The following is a 20173-nucleotide window of genomic DNA, read 5'->3' as shown; positions in this document are numbered from 1 at the left end:
TGAATTTTGATTCCTTTATTCTTTCTCATTTTTCCTTCCTTTGTCCCTTTTTGTCTTTCTCCATTAATTTACTGAATCTTCCTTTTTCCTCCCTTACCCTTATCACATCTACTCCTCTATCTCCGAAAATTCTTCTCTCCCCCTCCCACTCCGCGTCCTCCTTTCTAACCTCTCTTCTTTTTATTTCCCCCCAGCATTCCCTTGCCAATCCGCTTTCTTCCTTTCTCTTTAATCTTTTCTCAAAGTTTCACGCCCGTGCCGCCGCCCTATTTCTTAGCTTCTTTCCTTGTAGCTCCTCTCTTACTCTATAACCCGGCGTCCACCTATCTACCCCTAAAACCCATTTTAAGTACCACTCCTCTAATTTCTCCATTCCCTCTCTTTCCTTCTATCCCCAAATTTCAACACCGTAACTCAACACTGTCCACACCAATTTGTCGAATAGCCATAACCTTCTTCCCCAGTCTATACCAAATCTTCTTTTCCTTATCTTCCACACTTACCTCATCATCGCGGCCGTTTTACCAATCCTATCCTTAACTTGCGCATCTTGTCTTCCATTCCTCTGAAATACGTAGCCCAGATATTTATATTTTTTTACCTCTTCTATCTTTCTCTTTATCTCCATTTTACTTTGCTTACTCTTCTACTCCCTTTTCTGAACCTCAGTACTTTTGTCTTTTCGGCGTTTAATTCCAGCACTTTCTTCTCTAAGTAATTCTCCAATCTACCCAGCATACTTCTCATTTCCCCCTTCCCTTCCGTCAGTAACACTACGTCATCTACATATTCCAGCGAATAAATTTTTTTCCCTTCATCTCTACTCCTCCATTTCACCCTGCCCATCACCTCCTCGAAATCCGCCAGCATAAAATTGAATAACACCGAACTCAAAGGTCTCACCCTTGTCTCACCCTCCTTGCTGTCCAAAAACTCGCGCTTATCTCCTTCTCCACTCTTACCCTACTTCTTGTTTCCCTCAGAACTTCCTCTACCCTTCTTATCAATTTATCTCTCACTTTTCTCTCTCTCATTGACCTGAATGGCACCTTTCTGTCCACCGAGTCAAACGCCACTTTTAGGTTGACAAACACCGCCATCACTTTACTCCTTTTCTTTTCTATCTTCCTATTTACCAGGAAATTTAGCGTGTAATGTTGTTCATTGTTCCCTTCCTTTTTCTGAGTCTCGTCTGATTTTCCGGTGCCATCCTCTCTTTCTCTCTACCTATTCCCTCACTCTCTCCATCAACATTGCTGCGTATATTTTGTAGAGCGTGGGCATCAGCGATACCCCTCCTGTAGTCCTTTACCGCCTTTCCTTCCCCTTTTTAGCTATCGGAACTATGGTGTCCTCCCTCCAATCATTCTGCCATCCCTCCCCTCTCCATACTCTGTTACAAAATAATTCCCTTGCCCACTCTTCCAATCTCTCCCCAACGTACTTCCACGTTTCATTCGGTATTCCATCTAGACCCGCTGCTTTTTTGTCTTTTAGTCTCCTTAGCACACGCCTAAATTCCCTATTGCCTTCCATAATTCGCTTTTTTGCTCTCTTATTCCACCTCCCCCACTCCTCCCATTTCTCCCTCCTCCTCTCTCGAGTCCTTCCTTTTTCTTTTCATCCTTCTCAGCCACTCCTCCATGCTGCTACAGCTTTCCCCTCTCTTCTTATCTCATTTTCCTTTCCCCTTTTTCGCTCCGCCGCCATCTTATTCCTTCTTGCTTAAAAAATTTTATCCCGACTACTGGTTTGTTCTGTTATTGCGCCTTTTTCTTTCTACTGTCCCGATCCTAAGCTCCTCTCACTACCGCTTACCGCGTCCCGTGTGAACAGGCCTTACTCCCGTCGCGCTGTCCTGCTTCTACCCGCTTCCGATCTTGACTCTGTCTAATCTATGGTTGTCGCTCAAACGACTGCGTGTTGCTCCCCTCTATACTACGTGCTATTCCAGACTCTCTTCTCTAACCTCTCAAAACCTGACCTGACCCTTTTCCACCCTCGCCTCCTCCACTCGTGCACCTCTCACCTCTCTCTCTCTCTCTCTCTCTCTCTCTCTCTCTCTCTCTCTCTCTCTCTCTCTCTCTCTCTCTCTCTCTCTCTCTCTCTCTCTCTCTCTCAAGCTTAGAATCAAGCTTGTCGTTACTCTAATTTTGCCTCACATTGACTATTGTAGTCTGGTGTATCATGGGCTTAGCGGCTAACTCAATGCCAGGCTGCAAAGGCTGGTGAACTGCTGTGTTAGATTTATTTTTAATCTTCGGCGTGATGAGCATATCACACCATTCAGGCGTCGTCTGGGATGGGTCTCGGTGGAGAACAGAAGGTTGTTTTTTCTTGGATGTCAAATTTATCGTATTCTTTACATGACTTCTCCTTTTTATCTACATGAACTTTTTATCCCCTCTGACCCAACATTAAGAAGATCCGAGCGTTCTTTGCACCCTTCATCACAGACCTTCCACATTCCTTCCCATAGAACTGCTACCTACAAAAACTCCTTCAGGCTATCTTCTATTTATTTCTGGCATTCCCTTCCCGATCATATTACTTCTGCACCCTCCTTGGCTACTTTCAAGAATCTTCTTCGGTTGTTCTTGATCGCTTCTGAGTTTGCTTGAGCTGCTACTTGTGCTTACTCTACTTATATCTGCAATCTGCTTACTGATTACTTCGTGGCCAAGTTAGACTTGACCTTACTTCATCAATTAGTTACTGAATTGTCTATACTTGCTTTACTTGTGCTTCACTGCTTGAAGGCTTCCTGCTTGTCTTACTACATTATACTGCGTGCATTTGTGCCTTGCCCTACTTTTTATGTTTCTTGCAGTCCAAGTCTCATATCTACTTTGTAAACGAAGCTATACTATAAACTATTGTTTTTGTGTTTTTACTTGCTAAGTCTGCTCTCTTTGCCACTTTGTACTCCTAGTTTATACTTATTTTAATTATACTTTTATTTTTACTCTACCTGTATGCCATTAGACCAGTACTATTGTTATGTTAAATTGTTACGAACATTAACTATATCGGCGTTCAGATTGCTGGATTCTGCTAACTGTACAATGTAGATTCTCATTATATTACTTGTAATTGTTTCATCTATCAGTTTGGAGCTTGCGTTTGCTTACTTTATTTTATTTTATACTATTAGCTTAGATTAGTTCATAAGTTTACTATAACATTCACTGTTGATTATTGTCAAAATTATATTTCTATTTATACTCCTTTGCCCTACAGCCATGCTCGGGCATAATAAATACAATCAATCAATCAATCAATCTCTCCCTCTCCCTCTCTCCCCCTCCCCCCGCTCGCCCTCCTCCTCTCCCTCCCTCTCTGCCCCCTCCATCTCCCTCTCTTTTCTCTCTCCCTCCCTCCCCCCCTCTCTCCCCTCTTTCTCTCCCTCTCCCTCTCCCTCTCCCCCCTTCCTCTCCTCCCTCTCCCCCCCTCTCTTTCTCTCAGCACTTCTAATCCACTCACAAGATATCGCACTTTTCCTAACGTGACACTGCTTGTCGCACCGGAAACGGAAGTCCAACTTGCTTAATAGAAGTGTTTTCTAAATTTATTACATGTATCAATACAGTTTTCTGCGATGATTTTTTCGGAAATCTTTCTGATGATCAAAAAGAAAATCTATAAAAATATCTTCCTGCCCTTCATTAAAATTAAAAGCACAAAGGAAAAAAAGTTTTTCCAAGAAAGGAGAATTCCCTCAAAATTATGAATTCGCGAACATCACAAAATCTTTTTTTTTTTTCTAATTTTTGATGATCAAACGAAGCTTCAAAAACATTTTCCAAATTTACTTTCTTAAGAAAATCTACTCCCAACAAACAGTCATCGTACATCTCTAATACGTACATCTGTGTTTTCTTTGAAAATTTCTTTAAAGAGATCTCTATCTCGATTTTAGATTTGATCGGCACTTTTTTCTCGGAAGGATATTTCAAAAAACAATTTTCTACTCTACAAACGCACTTTCCTTTCTTTACGAGCTTTTTATTCAAAATTAAAATATTAGCCCGTATCTATTAAAAAAAAAAAAACATTTACGTCCATCAACTTTTCCCTTGTAACAGAAATTACTAAAACTAGATTTAATCATATTTAAACTAAAGAACTCTAAGTCACAATTCGGGGTTTTTTTCCGAAAAGTTGTTCTTCCCCCGTCGAGAGCATCTAGACCTTGTTTTCCTTATTCTCAGGATATTTTATACGAAAATGCCCCTCTTTTAAGGCAAAGCCAGCATTCGGAAGAGTACTTTTCTATTCACTACATTCTTTTTTTGGCGAAAATATTTACCTTCTCTACTCTTTTCTCCCTTACTTTCTTCTCTCTTTTAAACCTGTCAAATTTTTGAAAATTTCCTCTTGCGAGAGGAAAATCTCCTTTTTCTCCCTGAATAATTTTGATGGCCTTTGTTCTCTTAATAGCCAACTTTAAAGAAATTGTTTTTTCAAGCTGCTAAGTCTTTTTTACGAAACCATTGGAGAGGGAGGAAACGAATTGCGCGCACACAATTTTGTTTTGAACAGCGAAAGAACATTTAGGATAGGCCAAACGAGAAAGCATCCAAATCAGTGCCGAAAGTCGCAAAATGTTTCCCTATTTTCTGTCTACGGCCGGTAAATTGCGAATAGAAATTTTGAGTAAGATTTCCTTTTCCGAAACGTAATTTTAACTTGGATTTAAGCTCGGAAAACTCCAAATTTTCTAAATCAACGGATTCTAAAACCGAGTGCGCTTTTCCCCGCAAACATGAGGCTAGGATAACTGCTTTTGACACGTTATTTGGTTGATTCGCAATTAAATTAAATTGTGAGAGGAATTTTTGTAACGGCGTCGAGTCGTCAAGTGTCAGGCTTAATCTTTACTCTTATTCCCTCCCGCACACGCTTCTCCGCGCCCCCCAAATCGTGTTGCTTTGCCCAAATTTTCAGCGGAAGTCACATTAAATTTGCACTTAGTTGTGGTTCGGATAGTCGCTCTTCCAACCTCCGCATAGCTGCCTCTTGCTCCAGGAAATGGACTTCGATCTTGGAGCGCGAAAGGTCTACTGCTCCTGTTGTTTTAGCCTCCGTTCTTTTCGTATCTGCTGCAGCTCTAACAGCCCGGCCTCCATCGCACTTGTTTTCGCGGGAGTTATCGCCGCAATCGGAGAGCGGGTGTGTCGTCATAAGAATTTCTCGATGTTTTCACGAGATTTTTGTTGGTTTACTCGCACGTCCACGATCCCGGACGAGATCTCCCAAAAAGTGTTGCACTTCCCGCGACAATTCCGAACTCCCGGTCTCCTTGCGCGCTCTTTTTCAACCTCCGGACGCACGCGAGAAATAACACTCACTTGTAATAAAAGAGGAAAGCGATATTTATTTAACTACTTAGAATTCACGATCTTGACAGCTCTCAAAATCGACGCCAAAAACCAAAACGTTTTCCATGGCAACCGGGCGATCGATAATATTGATCTGCTGGACTAGCTGACTCGCACGGCCGAGCATTATACTAAGCGACGCGTGCAATAATATGTTAAAGAAAATTGGGAAGAAAACGGTTTTTTTAAATAAAATAGGATAGGAAATTACACACACACGCACGCACACACACACACACGCACACACACACACACGCGCGCGCACCACATATCGGCATACACGAGGTGTATTATATATAAGTCGATACTAGCACTCCATTTTGAGTATTGTATAATATTACTAGTAGATATGGGAGAAACACAATTGAATAAATTGCAAGTAGCACGGAATCGGACTATGCGAGTAATACTACAATGTAATACAATTATACTAAAATAGAACATATGTTACAAGCGTTACGGTTTATATCTATAAAACAGAGACTACATTATAATGTATGCATATTTATATTTAAGATACTACATAACTTGGCGTTAAATTACTTAAGAGATAGACTAGAAGTAATTAGAAATGAAGATGGGAGAAAAACTAGGCAAGAGATGGGACTATTGCAATGAAATTCTTTAGAACTAAAAGTGCGCAAAAAAGCATGTGTTATGAGGGTGTAAAATTATATAACTTACCAGCGGAAATAAGAAGTTGCGAAAGAATTGATATGTTTAAACAAATGTTAAAAAAGCATATTTTATGTATGTAAATTTATGTAACACATAATAGAAAGCTGAGAAAGCTAAATATAAACTTTATTGATATTTTTTTAACTTTAACTTACTATTATTAACTTATTAATATTGACTTTAACATATTACGGTCGGTTAGAAGTAATTTACTAATATTATTATATTGCCTGAAAGGACGTGCTTTAAGATATATTTAAGGTTATTGCGAAGAATAATATCATATGCCTAAGTGGTCGATTTAACTAGGATGCTCGGTATGACGAGATATCCAGATTTAAATCCCGGCTGAGGTATTATTTTTCGCAATAAATTAATTCACAATTTTTTGAGGAAGATGGGAAGTGGATACTTTAAGATGCTTTTGAGCATCGAAATTAACTCATTAACTATGTTTTAAGTTTGACGAATCCTGTCGGCACGCAATTTAAAATGAAACTAAGAAAATTAAATTTAATAGAAAAATCATATCTATCACTAAGATCCGATGTTTGATGTCATATGTCCGCCCGTATAGGCGATTTACAACTCATTGATAGGCTAAATAAATTTAATTTATTCTCTCTCCCTCCTCTCACCCTCTCTCTTTCACTCACTCACTCACTCACTCACTCACTCACTCATTCACTCGCTCACCTTCTTTTTCTGCAACGCCCGAGCCTTTTTTCTTTTTAACTGCACTCCTTTTCGCCATCTCCGTTCTGATCTTTAATTCTTCTCTCTTACTTTTGTCCACTACATCCTCTTCCTCTCTCAATTTCTCATCTCGCCTCTTCTCCGGTTCTTTTCTTCTTTCAATCTCCTTTATTTCCTTTTCATTTGCACCTTTCTCTCCCTTCTCGAACCAACTTTGATTGATTTTTCGGTACATTGACCTCCATCTGTCACGCACTTTCTGCAATTACTCAAAGTCTCTGTTCTCTACACATGCGCCGCATCTTAATCACTTTTCCATATGTATTCTTCTCCACTTCGATTCTTTCATCATAGCTCTTTCGCCGCACCGATCCCTTTTACCCTCTCCTGCTCTACCGCCATCTGTTATTGTCTTTCAACCTTCACTCTTTTTTTTATTCTCTTGCGCGTGCCTCTTAGCTTCTTCTCTCATCTCTCTTTTTCGATCTATCTAGATCGATATATTGATATGTCGACTGCCAACCATTGTTCTTTTTACTGCCATATGTGACTTACTCTCTGCGGCTTACTTTCTGCCTTTCTTTAATTTTCTACCTATGTCTTCTTGCACCCTGTGCGTTCACCGGCATCTCTCTATCTCCACGTCGTCCATTCTTTTAACCATTCTTCCTCCTGCATTTTGCTTTACTTTTTTTCTCTCCATTGCAGACTTTCCTCGAATTCTTGATTCTTCCTTTTAATTGCTCTTTTTTCTCTCATCTCCGTTTTCCCATCCGTTCAACTCCTTACTCTCCCTGACCTTTCTTTCATCTTTACTCTTTACTCTACACCAGAGTCACTACTTCGCCTGTCTGTGTCTACCAGCTGCGGCGCCATTTTTCAATCTTACTTTATTAATTACACTTACTTAATTACTTAATTACACTTATGTTATTTACGCTATTGTAGAATAGCCTTTGTATATTTTATGTACAAACTTTGATTTTTATAAGTTTTTGTTAAACGTATAAACAATGAGCAACGATTAAAACTTTGTGATGATTATTCAGGGCAGTAATATATGTTGGCAATATATGTCAAGATCAAGGAGGTCGCAACTATTCATTATTGTCAATATTTATTTTATTTGTTTTTATTATATATTTTTAGGTGTAATTATATTTTGTAGGTTGTTCCTGGTGGCATAGCAGATAAATCTGGTAAATTAAGAATGGGTGATAGAATATTGAAAGTAAATGGTACAGATGTGACGAAGGCTACACATCAAGAAGCAGTAATGGAACTTCTAAGACCGGGTGATCAGATCGTGCTTACCATTCAACATGATCCACTTCCAGAAAGTTATCAGGTAAATAACATATAGTTTTTGATATGACATTGCTTTCAAACAGCTTTAAGTGATGCTTATAGAGAGCTGTAAATCTACATATTAAAAATAACTTTATGTGTGTGCAGTTATATATTACAAAATTACGCTATTTTTTTGTCACTCGATACACATATTAATTATATATTATACAACTAATATACAATATGTTTTAAAAGCCTTGGAAAGTTTAAATATCTTAAAAATAAATATTATCAAGTAAAATATTTTGGACAAAAATATGGTAAAATTAATTATCGAAAAATATCATTTTTTTAAATACTGTATGAAAACTATTGCCATCTAAATAAACTCTAGAAGACAATTGCGGGATTCTTTATCATCTCGATCAAAGTTCAAACTTTGTTCCTAAATTAGCTAGGATTTTCGAAACCAGATTTATATTATAATTCAGTTTGATCCTTTGCCAGTCGATCTGCGTCTAAAGTGCAGTTTTCGTAAGTGAGAAGCAGTACAAAATATGCAATATAATGCTTTTACCTTTAATTTTTTTTTAACTTTGTAAATTTATGTATTTTTATGGGTAGAATCTTTTTTAAAAAGAAAAATTATCACTTAAATCCGCCTTTTAAAAAATTTAATTTTAAAGTTTTTTTAGATTGGTAAATAGAAACATGATAAATTTATGACTATAACAAATTATAACAGAGAATTGAAAATTGTGATTAAAAATTTGTACTTTTTAAATTTTATATTAGTAAATATTCTCTGCTTTAATTAAAATCAATTTTTTCAAATAATTTTATTTATAGTAAAGAATAGTTTGTGACTGAAAATTTATATTTTATTAATTTATATTACTAAATGTTTTTTGCTTTAATTAAAAAAATAAGAATATTGATAATTTTAATTATAGCAGACAATATTACTTTGTGTTTTAAATAAACCTTATTAAGTTATATTAACAAATATTATTTGCTTTAATTAAGACAGAATTATTTGTTCATATAATTTTAACCCGATTTGTTCATATAATTTAACCGATTCTTGAAAAGGGGAGTAAATCTGATTCAAAATTTCAACCGTTTTAAAACCCTTGATTTATTGAAACCCTTGGTTAATTATATAACAGAGAAAAGTTCGTGATTGGTCGCAATATAAAAATAAATGTATGTATAAATTTGGATTACATAATTTAACCCTTAATACGCATACTCGGGTTTTCTTAATCTTGCGTTTTTATTAGCGTACATCTCTGGTTCAAATGCACCAATTTTAAACCATTTTTTTCAATCAATAGTTTGAAATCTGAAGAAAAAGAATATTTTAAGTTAAAAAGCCAAAGAGGTTATAGCATAATGAGATATTTTGCAAAAATTAAAAGTAGATCAGAGAAAAGTTTGAAAAAATTTTTCCAAAGTTGTATATCTTTGCAAAAAAAGTTTTTGATGTTACATCCCGGAATTTTAGGCGCGCAACGTCTCATTCGAACGTGCGAGCAAGCGAGCGTACTCATGCGACCTGGCGCATGAGCGGGCTTGAAAGCTAGTGAGCGAGATTGTGCTAGACAGAGAGGAGAGAGAGAGAGAGAGAGAGAGAGAGAGAGAGAGAGAGAGAGAGAGAGAGAGAGAGAGAGAGAGAGAGAGAGAGAGAGGAGAGGGAGAGGGAGAGGGAGAGGGAGAGGGAGAGGGAGAGGGAGAGGGTGAGGGTGAGGGTGAGGGTGAGGGTGAGGGTGAGGGGGGGAGGGAGAGAGAGATTGATTGATTGATTGATTTTTATTATTATGCTCAAGCATAAGCTGAAGGGCAAAATTACAGTACAAGTAAGAGATGTGTCATCGTAAAATATGATACATTGCATAATAGAGTGATAGTATATAGCATTGATAGTACAATGTGAATTTTTGAGCTATAATTAAGGTTGATTACTAAAGTAGTCTAAAATCACAGAAATTTACAACATTTTTTGCAATAAGTAATCGATTCCACTAGTGTGACCATCAAAGCGCCAAGTTGACACCATGACACATGTGACAAAGTAATGTCTCTGACAGGAGATAAAGAACTTAGCATCCAGATAGAATTATTGTCCACGAAGATATGGAAAAGAGCATAACGTAAGCACTAAACTTAACGATCAATAACACAAAATAAATATATAATCCGAGTTGGTGAAGGCAACATGAATAAACAATGAAATAAACTTTCAATAACATTAAACTAGGTTATGAATACGTTAAAGAATATTGATAATTGTTAATAACCTTTGGAGAGTGAGTTAATTCTTGATAATAATGAGGATTTATGAGGTATAGCCAAAGGTAATCCTCTCACCTCTCAATTCAATATTACGAAGATAGGCATCCAGACTCTCCCTGAAGCTGCTAAACGAGGGAGATTCCGTTATGCAACCAGGGAGAGAGTGCCAGAAGTAGATTGCAGAGAGTTGAAAGGAGTTTCTGAACATGGCGGTCCTATGATGGGGAATGTGAAAGATTTGCTGTGAAGCAGCAAGGCGATCAGATCTCCTTAATCTTGGATCGAGATAGGTGAACATTTCGGTGAGATAGGAGGGGGATTGCATATGAAGAATTCTGTACAGTTGGCAGTCAAGAAAATGAAGTCGCCTGTTCTCAACGGATAGCCAGCCCAGACGCTGCCGATAAGGCGTGGCATGAACATCGAAGCGCAAGTTGAAGATAAACCTTATGCAGCAATTCGTTGCAGTGTCACGTTCAATTCATCGATGAGACCATGATAAACAAGACAACAGTAATCTATGTGTGGCCATACTAAAGCAGTAACTAGTTTGATTCTTAATGCCGTGGAGAGAGCATTTTTATTAAATTTTAGTTTGTGTAGGGCAAAATGAACCTTGCGTGAGACGAGAGCTATATGCTTTTTCCAGGAGAGATTCGACATAAGGATTAGAAACTCCCAAGTTTCTGGCTTTGTTTACAAAAGGTAGACAGATGTTGTTAACCACTATTGACGGAAGGGTGTTCAGATCTATGTCGTTAACATATGAGTTACTGGCTAAAATTAAGACTTTAGATTTTGTAAGGTTAAGTTTTAGTCCGTTTAGGTTAGCATAATTAAATATAGCTTGCGCGTCACGTGAAATCAGCTCAAGGCTTTGCAGAAGATAACCACGAGGACAAGATAGGTAAATCTGAGTGTCATCCGCAAGACCATGAAATTAGAGTGCGCTAGAACTGTGCCTATATCATTTATGTAAAGCGAGATTAATAATGGGCCCAATACCGATCCCTGGGGGACTCCTGTGTAAGTCGGTTGCCAGTGTGAGCAACCGCCCTCATCATCGACAACAGCCTGCTTACGACCGGTGAGATATGATAAAATCCAAGCGAGAACAGAGTCGGAGAAACCAATTCCTCTGAGTTTGGTGAGCAATCTCAAATGTGGAACAGTATCAAACGCTCGGCTAAAATCGAACAGAATAAGAATGGTTATCATGCCCTTGTCTGCACCACTTCTGATGTCATCACACACCCTCAATAACGCTGTCTGTGTGCTATAACTTGTTCGGTACGCAGACTGCCTAGGATTCAGAATATTATGATAGCTCAGATAATCACCCATTTGCTGCGCAACTATCCTCTCCAGAATTTTGGACAGTTTGGATAAATTTGCTATTGGTCGTGTGTCGAAGGGAGATCCCGGAATATGGATCTTGGACAAGGGCCGAATGAGAGCTTTCTTCCATTCTGATGGAAACTTGCATGTTTCCAGGGACGAATTGTATAGCCGAGTTAGACATGCTGAAATACTCGGCCAAGCAGTCCTAATGGTGAACATCGAGACACCATCTGATCCCGCTGCATATAAGCCTGGAGGTCGTGCAGAAATTAGTTTGAGGACCATGTCAGATGAGACAGGTGAGAAGGTGAACTCCGAACGTTGGGAAACAATGACATGTCTTATAGCATTTATGAAGTCAGTATGTGAGCAAATATGATGGGGGCCAGAAATGGACGCATAGTATGAATTGAGCTAGTCCGCAGAAAAGAAATGAAGAGGGGAGGTCAAGGACGACTTGACTAGACCCAGGCGAGCAAGCTCCTTCCACAGTTTCGCCGGATGAATAATTTCCTTAAGAGAATCGAATTGAAATTTACTTTTCGCACGTTTAATATCCGTGTTGAGTTGGTTGCAAAAGTGCTTGTACCTAGCATATCTCAACAAGCTATTAACTCGTTTAGCCTGTTTGTACAGCAGGGTACGCGTGCGAAGCCTGTCACCATGACTCGAAGGTCATTGGTGAGCCACGGCAATGGGTTTGAGCCTTCTCAGTGGAGCAAAGACATCCAGCGCACTGCGCAAGGTGCCTGATAGTAAGGCTTTGAGCTCATCGACACAAGTATCGCTCATAGTTACCTTTATCTCATAGTTAGTTAACTGAACATTTGCATCTAGATGCGCACGGAAGCGAGCGGTGTCAATATTCTTATAGTTACGGCGAAATAAGGTACGCATAGCATGAGATTTTGTTCTAAGTGTATATGTTAGTTCGAGCAGATCATGCCCCGCTATAAAGGGACTGGAAGACTTGACATAACCCGAAACTTTGTCGCTGTCGTCGACCACAAAAACATCAAGCCAAGAGTCGGTGGATGACGTATGAAAAGTAGCGTCAGAATTGATAATGTGTAATGAAAGGGAAGCAACCAGCTCTCTCAGATAATTTGCCTCGATGTTATTAGATAATAAATTGCAGTTGAGATCACCGCCGATAATGATATTCTTGTAAAGATGAGAATGACTTGCAAGAGCTACCGCAAATTTCTGAAAGAGTAGGCCTTTAGGCCTTCGATACATAGATACGAACAACACCGACTCTTCGCCCGGACAGCGAATCTCCAAGATCATATATTCCGGGGTGTTTAAACAGTCGCCTTCAGATAATGATAGTACTTTAACCTTAAGAGATTTATGTATATAGCACGCGATACCTCCCCCCAGACGCCCAACGCGATCTCTTCTAATCAGAAAGTAGTTGTCTAGCAGCACCAGGTCATCCGGGATGCCATCGTGAAGCCATGATTTCGAAATAGAAATAATGTGATAGAAATGCGAATGGATGTGCCCCCGGAGAGAGTTAGCATTGAATTGCGCAATCCGTAGCAGAGGTGCATCGGTTCTGATGTTGGTCGATGCTGGGAAGGACACCGGCGTGTTGATGAGGTCTAGTCAGACAATTTTGGCAAGATCTGCGTCAGAGTTGATATTAACTATTGGTTTGCCATCTGAGTGTCTGACATGTATGCTACCATTCTTAATCCAGACATATTTGTATCCTTTGGCCCTAGCCTCTGCCCTAGTCCGTTTCAGCAAATCATACATAGAAGATGGGAGAAGCTCGTTGACGTAGACATTGCTCCGTTGTTCATTGCTGAAAACAGCCCCCGCGGTGAGGAGGCCCCTTCTTTGCTTAGAGTCGATGATAAAATCACGTACTTTTGAGGACTTCAACGTTATGATAATTGACCTCCTGGCAGGAGCCACTCTCGGCAAGGAAGAAGTAGTTGCCCCATCCAAGACCGACCCTGAGTCGGCAGCCACGGCACGACCTACATTACTCGCCCGCCCCCTAATCATTTCTCTGGCATTAAGAACGTCGGCCGTAAGGTGCGGCAGCTCCAGCGCGTCCAGCAACTTGACTGATATTGCCTGTGGCGAGTCAGTCACATCGCCAGGTATGGCGGAGACAATAATATCAGTGTCATTAAGTTGCAATATTTTCTTATCTACAGTGCCAAGCGCAGCTGCAGCATCACTCAGAGCCGATGACAATTTCAGGTGATCATTTTCAAGAGTTGTCAGTCTAACGTTGTGATCATCAACTTTGCGCAATAGCTCGGGTATTGCATTTAGACTGGATCGAATGTCAGCGATTGTCGCATTCTGCTCAGCAATGAAGCCGGTCAGCTTTTCATTTGTTTTGACAATCATATTGTAGATGTGTTTCAATGTTATCCCCGAGTTGCTGTGAGAAGCCATGACGACGCCACCTACAACTCCTACCGGCCGAGAAACCTGAGAACCTAGTTCACGCCTACAGCACTCGAATGCAGTCTTATATGTTAAGTATACGGCACAACAACCGGGATGAAAGCATCTGGAGCATGTGGCACAGGTAACTACACTGTTTGCAACGTTGCGCGAGCACTTGTGACATTTGACGTTCGGCATAAAGATAATATCTCACTGGCCATGCAGCAGAACGGAGCAGCAAGCAGCCAGCAACGGACCGTCGGCAAAGCAGAGACCATGCAGAGCCACCACGAGATCAGCGCATGGACGGCTCGGAGTTTGCCAAATTCGCAATCACAAGAAGAGGTTAGGCCGCAAAATTTTTTACCTCGGATTATTAAGCAGTTGTCCAAAAGTTACAAAAGATTATTAGTCTCAGTGAAAAGCAGTGATTAGCTCTGCTAAGATACCTGCGAACAGAACCAGCCCGAAGGCAGAAAGCGGCAGAAACGAGCTCAAAAGAGGAGCAATGAGACAAGCGTAAATTAGTACTCACGTCCAGAGAGAGAGAGAGAGAGAGAGAGAGAGAGAGAGAGAGAGAGAGAGAGAGAGAGAGAGAGGGAGGGAGGGAGGGAGGGAGGGAGAGAGAGAGAGAGAGAGAGAGGGGGGGGGAGAGACTGGAAGAAGAGATCCGGAGATAGAGAGACTGTGGCCAGAGGAGGAAGCAAGGGTGACGAGAAAGTGATGCTGGAGGAGGACATGGTAAGGAGAAAAGGAAGGATAAAATGCTGGAGGGTACGGCGGAAGTGGCGGAAGCGAAAGAAGTGACGATGGAGAAGGCTTTAAGAAGGAGGGAGAACAGGAAGAGAGGGTGAGAGGGAGAGGGAAGAGAAAAAAGGGGGAGAGTGAGAGGGAAGGACATAAACAAGGATGGTAGGGTTTAAATGACCACGGTGCATTTGCACATGGTGCATTTGGACACAAAAGAAATTTTATTAAAAATGTGTACATCAGTTATATGCACACGTAAAATTTGACCACCGATATTTGCACACGAAAAAATGCCCACCGTTCACTTAGACACGTAAAAGTTGCACAACATTTATTTGCACACCGCTCACTTGCACACCGTTCACTTTTTCACCACTCATTGGCACACCAAGAAATTCGCACCGATCATTTGCACGCGGAAAGATGCGTACTGATCATTTGCACATGGAAAGATGCGCACCGATTATTTGCACACGGAAAGATGCGCACTGATTATTTGCACACGGAAAGGCGCACTGATCGTTTGCACACGGAAAGATGCACACCGTTTATTTGCACACCGTTCAGTTGCACACTGTTCAATTGCACACTGTTCATTCAAACGCATATTAAATATTCATACATTGTGGTGCGTTTGCAATGTGTACATGGGTTAGCGACTTGGACGGGGTGGGTGCGGGAGGGGAGCCCAAGACCCCCCTTGCACCCCCCGTGTGTGTGTGTATGTGTGCGTATGCGTGTGCGTGCGTGCGTGCGTGAGAACATTCACTGCACCACATGGGTTTGCGATTTAAATGGTGTGCAAATAAACGGTGTCCAAAAGCACCGTGTCCAAATGAACGGTGTGCAAATGATCGGTGTGCATCTTTCCGTGTGCAAATGATCAGTGCGCATCTTTCCGTGTGCAAATAATCGGTGCGCATTTTTCCGTGTGCAAATGATCGGTGCGCATTTCTTGGTGTGCAAATGAGTGGTGTGCAAGTGAGCGGTGTGCAAATGAATGGTGTGCAACTTTTACGTGTCCAAGTGAACGGTGGACATTTTTTTGTGTGCAAATATCCGGTGGTCAAATTTTACGTGTGCATAAAACTGGCGTACATTTTTAATAAAATTTCTTTTGTGTGCAAATGCACCGTGGTCATTTGAACCGTGCGCAAGATATTGTGTCCAAAAGCACCGTGTCCATTTGAACCGTGTCCAAGTGAGTGCCACCCAGAGAAAACGGGAGAGTGAGAATCAAAAAGGAGAAAGAAGAGGATGGAACGCATTGACGGTATTGGAGGACACAGGAGAAGGAAGATACGAAGTGGATTTGAGAAAGTGTGTGTGGAAATATAAATTACAAATATATGTAAACGGATATAAGGATGTGTAATTAGGCTGCGTTTTGGAAATAAAGAGAGTAGGAGATAGGAAGGAGAGACAGGATAGGAAGGGAGAGAGACGAAGGATAGGGCGAGTATGGCGAGAGGGCATTCAGCGAGTGAAAGGATGAGAGTACGAGCGAAGCAAGAGATTGTTTTAGCGTGAGAGTTGTTTATACTATTGTAAAATATTAGATTGAGATAGAGATTGTTGTAAATATACAGGTGGTTGTAACAGCGTGTTGGGAGATGTAGAAGTGAATGATATTGTTAATATAGGGTAGTTGCGGAGTAAGTAGGGAAAGTAGTATCAACTTAACATAAGTTAGTGGTTTGAGTTTGAGTTTTTAAATGTAAGACAGAGATTGTGAACACCAAGGGGATACAGTAGAACACATAGGTAATGTACTCATCGCACTCGTGCTGAAAACCCGACCTTCCACACATTTTTACACAATGTGTTATTATATGTTGCTCTACTTATCAACTTTTCACGCGTATGTAACCTAACCTAACTTAAATTTTGTGGAACAATTTTGTTTTAATTGGGCATTAAAGTCTAACTTTAAGAACTCCACATTGTTTGTTCTTGTTATATACGTATCTAGAATCTCCAATTTTGTAAGTATAAATTGTAGGTCTTTTATATCAAGCAAATATTGTTATGACGTGATAGCTTCACGTTCCATTTTTAACTAAGAAATAGTAAAAATATCGCGAATGAAATTTTTCCTGTTTTTGGGATAAATTACGTAATTGAGATTAGTAGTAATGTATATACTTTTTGGAGAAGGATTTTTTAAATCTATAAAAGCAATAAGACGTCGTTCAACAAAAATTACTGCGTTTTTTCTATCTAAAAAAATGCATGTAAAGTCGATTGCTCGTATCTTTCGAAATTTATTGTTGTCGCTTTTTCGCGATGGTTCTCTCGCTGCGGTTACTTTACGTTGCAAGAGTAGCTGTCATTGCGATTGAATTTTGACAGCTGTTAAATTTGTGTAGATATTATCTATACAATTATCGTTGTAATTTATTTTTAGAAAGTAAAAAGTTAAGTCGCGCGCGCGTCTGTGGTGTTTAGTATCAATAAAACAAACCTGCTATTCTTTTACAGAGCATGCGCATTATTTTTACAATTGTATAATCTATTCTTTATAGTTACATTGAGCTGTACTACTAAACTGCAATAAGTTAAAATGACAAAAAAATACTTGTTTTATTTTAACTGATCGGTTTAGTAGTACAGCTTAGTATAGCTATAAAAAACAAATATTAATCATTTTGTTTTTTATAAAAAATTTTAAAATTAAATGTTTAAAAAGAAATTTAAACTATGATTTTTCTTAGAAAGATTCTATGCTTGAAAATACACAAATTTACAAAGTTAGAAAAAAATTAAAGGTTTACAGAGTTATCATAATATTTACTATAGTTTGTGTTAAAATATACTAAAAAAATAAAGTATAATAAAATAAAGTATTTGAATTTTTACTTTATTATAGTATTTTTATATGCAAAACAGGATTTATGTTATTACACTCCAGCATCCTCCGGCAGCTCACTCTCTTACAAGCACACGCACTTTTGAGATCACGGAAAAATAAAGGAGAAGTCCCTGTTTTTTTAAAAGAAAAAGGGATTATTTGTTTATTTGTCAGCGAATATATAGAAGTTCTAAGTACGTAAATGAGAAGACGTTTCCGAAACAACAACAATAACGTTAAAACTTAAATAACTTGGTTGTCAAAGAAATTATGAGTTTTTTTTTAGCAAGCAGCGATGCTATCCAGATCGACATTATGGTTATCACGGCCAGAGCGTCACAATATTATGTAGAAAAACTAATTTTATTTTAAAGAATGGACAATTATGTGACAATAAAAAATTGATTTTGTATTATTTGTATGTCCTAAGACTGTACAGTGATTCAAAAAACAACTTTTTGTTCTTAAAATGTCTTATTTCTGACTTAATTTTGGGACGATTTTTTTTCCAAAATTTTGTCTGTAAAGAAAATAGTTGTCGTATTACGGGTCAGATACAAAAGGTAGACAAGGGCGGCGCAACTCACCATCAGTCGTGGGCGCTTACGTGAAGTGCTTAGTGTTATCAATCAATGACTTAAACATAAATACACGCATACACATTAACATGTTTTTGAGAAGATTGTCTTAAAATTAAGAATGCTTTAAAAAGACTTTTATTAATACACATTTTTGTCCCTATTCTCTTTCCGCCTTTTCTCTTTCTCTCTTTCTCTGTGTTATTTTTTTTTCTTTTTTTGTCTCTTACATTTATTTATTATTATGATTTAATGAACTTACTGCTGTTTTTTGTTTTCTTCAAGTTGGTCGAGTTTTCGATGAACCACAACGTTTGGTTCAGTATAAGAGTTTTTGGAAACTATAATCAATTTTAATTACACTGATTTAATATTTAATCTATTTATTTGATTAAAACAAATTTATGAACAAATTTCTCAGTTCATTATTATTAATCATTTTAAGCACTGATTAATTATTCGGTAAATATTTGAAGAAAAAATACGTTACTCACAATACGCGTTTATTGGACACGCAGTCGACCAATTTTACTAATAAACCCATTAATTAATTATTGTCGATTAATTATTCTTGACAGAAAACCACTCGAAAGGACACACATTATTATTACAACACGCGTTTATCCAACAACAACAAAAATGGACTGATTTTGTTTATGTTACAGTCAATTGCATGAATTTGCTAATTCATAATACTATTTAAGAAAGATGGTATTAAATTGGATGGCATTACAATTTAACAATGGTATCACGAAGAATTTGCACTTGATACACTTGACCGTACAAAATAATCTATAAAAACCGGTTAATTTTTGTTATTGTTAGGTAAACGCGTGTTTGTATAATAGTAATATGTGTTTCTTCGATCGGTTTTCAGTCCCTACAGGGGGGAGGGGGGGAGATTAATTGATTGATATTTATTAAATATTTTAAAGTACATTAAATAACTTAATACTAACTTACACCTAAAATTATACTCTTTCAGTTTTCTTTTAAAATGCTTCAGTTTATCGTTGCGCCTAATTTCTACCGGTAAATCGTTATACATTTTTACATCCTCACAAAACTTTTTTGCGCACTTCTTGTTTGCCGAAATTGAATCACAATATTACTCTCTTGTCGCGTCTGTCTTCTACTTACATCACTTACCATCTGTATCCTATTCTTAAAATAGTGAGGTAATAGTCCTTTTATTACTTTAAACACAAATATACACGTATTATAATACAAAATTTGCTTTATTGATATAAAACGCAACGCTTGCAACTTTGATCTTTCACTTACACTGTAATATTATCTGCATGGCTCGATTTTGCGCTATTTGCAATTTGTTAAGTTGTGTCTTCCACATTAATAACGTCGCACAATATTTGAAATGAGGCGCAATGATCGATTTATATACAGTATATCTGCTATAACTCGATAAATTACTATTTAACATATTTAAAAAATTTGTTTTTTTGCCTATTTTCTTTAACATATATTCACATTGTTCTTTTAATCTTAGCTTACTGTCAATCATTTCACCCAAATACTTTATTTCTTTAACTTGCTCTATTAATGTCCCATCTCTACACTTTACTACATTGTTTGCTGCTAGCTCTTTTCTTACATTTACCACCATAAAATCTGTCTTACTCGCGTTTAATTTTAATCCATTAACATTCAACCATTCCTCAACAACGTTGAACATCATTTTTTTTTTTTTTTCGACTTTCTTGCAACTTGCATCCGCAATGTATAATATGGTACTGTCAGTGAACATTTTCATATTACATCCTTTTGGACAGCTATTAACTATGTCGTTTATGTATATAATAATAAAGTGACTGTTTTAATACCGAGCTTGTGGGACTCTGTGTTCAGTCTTAATTAGACTGGACACTACGTCACTATAA

The 20173-nt window shown here is 38.4% G+C and overlaps 1 protein-coding gene across 14 annotated transcripts in view; it reads left to right on the top strand.

Moving 5' to 3' along the window:
* The window catches only part of LOC105835844 (protein lap4), a 365219-nt gene that overhangs the window by 116086 nt on the left and 228960 nt on the right, over positions 1 to 20173 (top strand). For all 14 annotated transcript variants that reach the window (XR_001139022.3, XR_004962559.1, XM_012679440.3 and 11 more), the window contains one exon: positions 7924 to 8103. Coding sequence is in view for 12 of the 14 variants with exons in the window: in XM_012679440.3 (XP_012534894.1) it covers positions 7924 to 8103 (180 nt within the window). In the remaining 2 variants the exon portion in view is untranslated. The remainder of the gene's footprint in view (positions 1 to 7923; positions 8104 to 20173) is intronic.

The sequence above is a fragment of the Monomorium pharaonis genome, chromosome 1 (assembly GCF_013373865.1).
Source record: "Monomorium pharaonis isolate MP-MQ-018 chromosome 1, ASM1337386v2, whole genome shotgun sequence".
Lineage (NCBI taxonomy): Eukaryota > Metazoa > Arthropoda > Insecta > Hymenoptera > Formicidae > Monomorium > Monomorium pharaonis.
The sequence above is the reverse complement of the archived record's forward strand: the minus strand, read 5'-3'. Positions and strand labels throughout refer to the sequence as shown.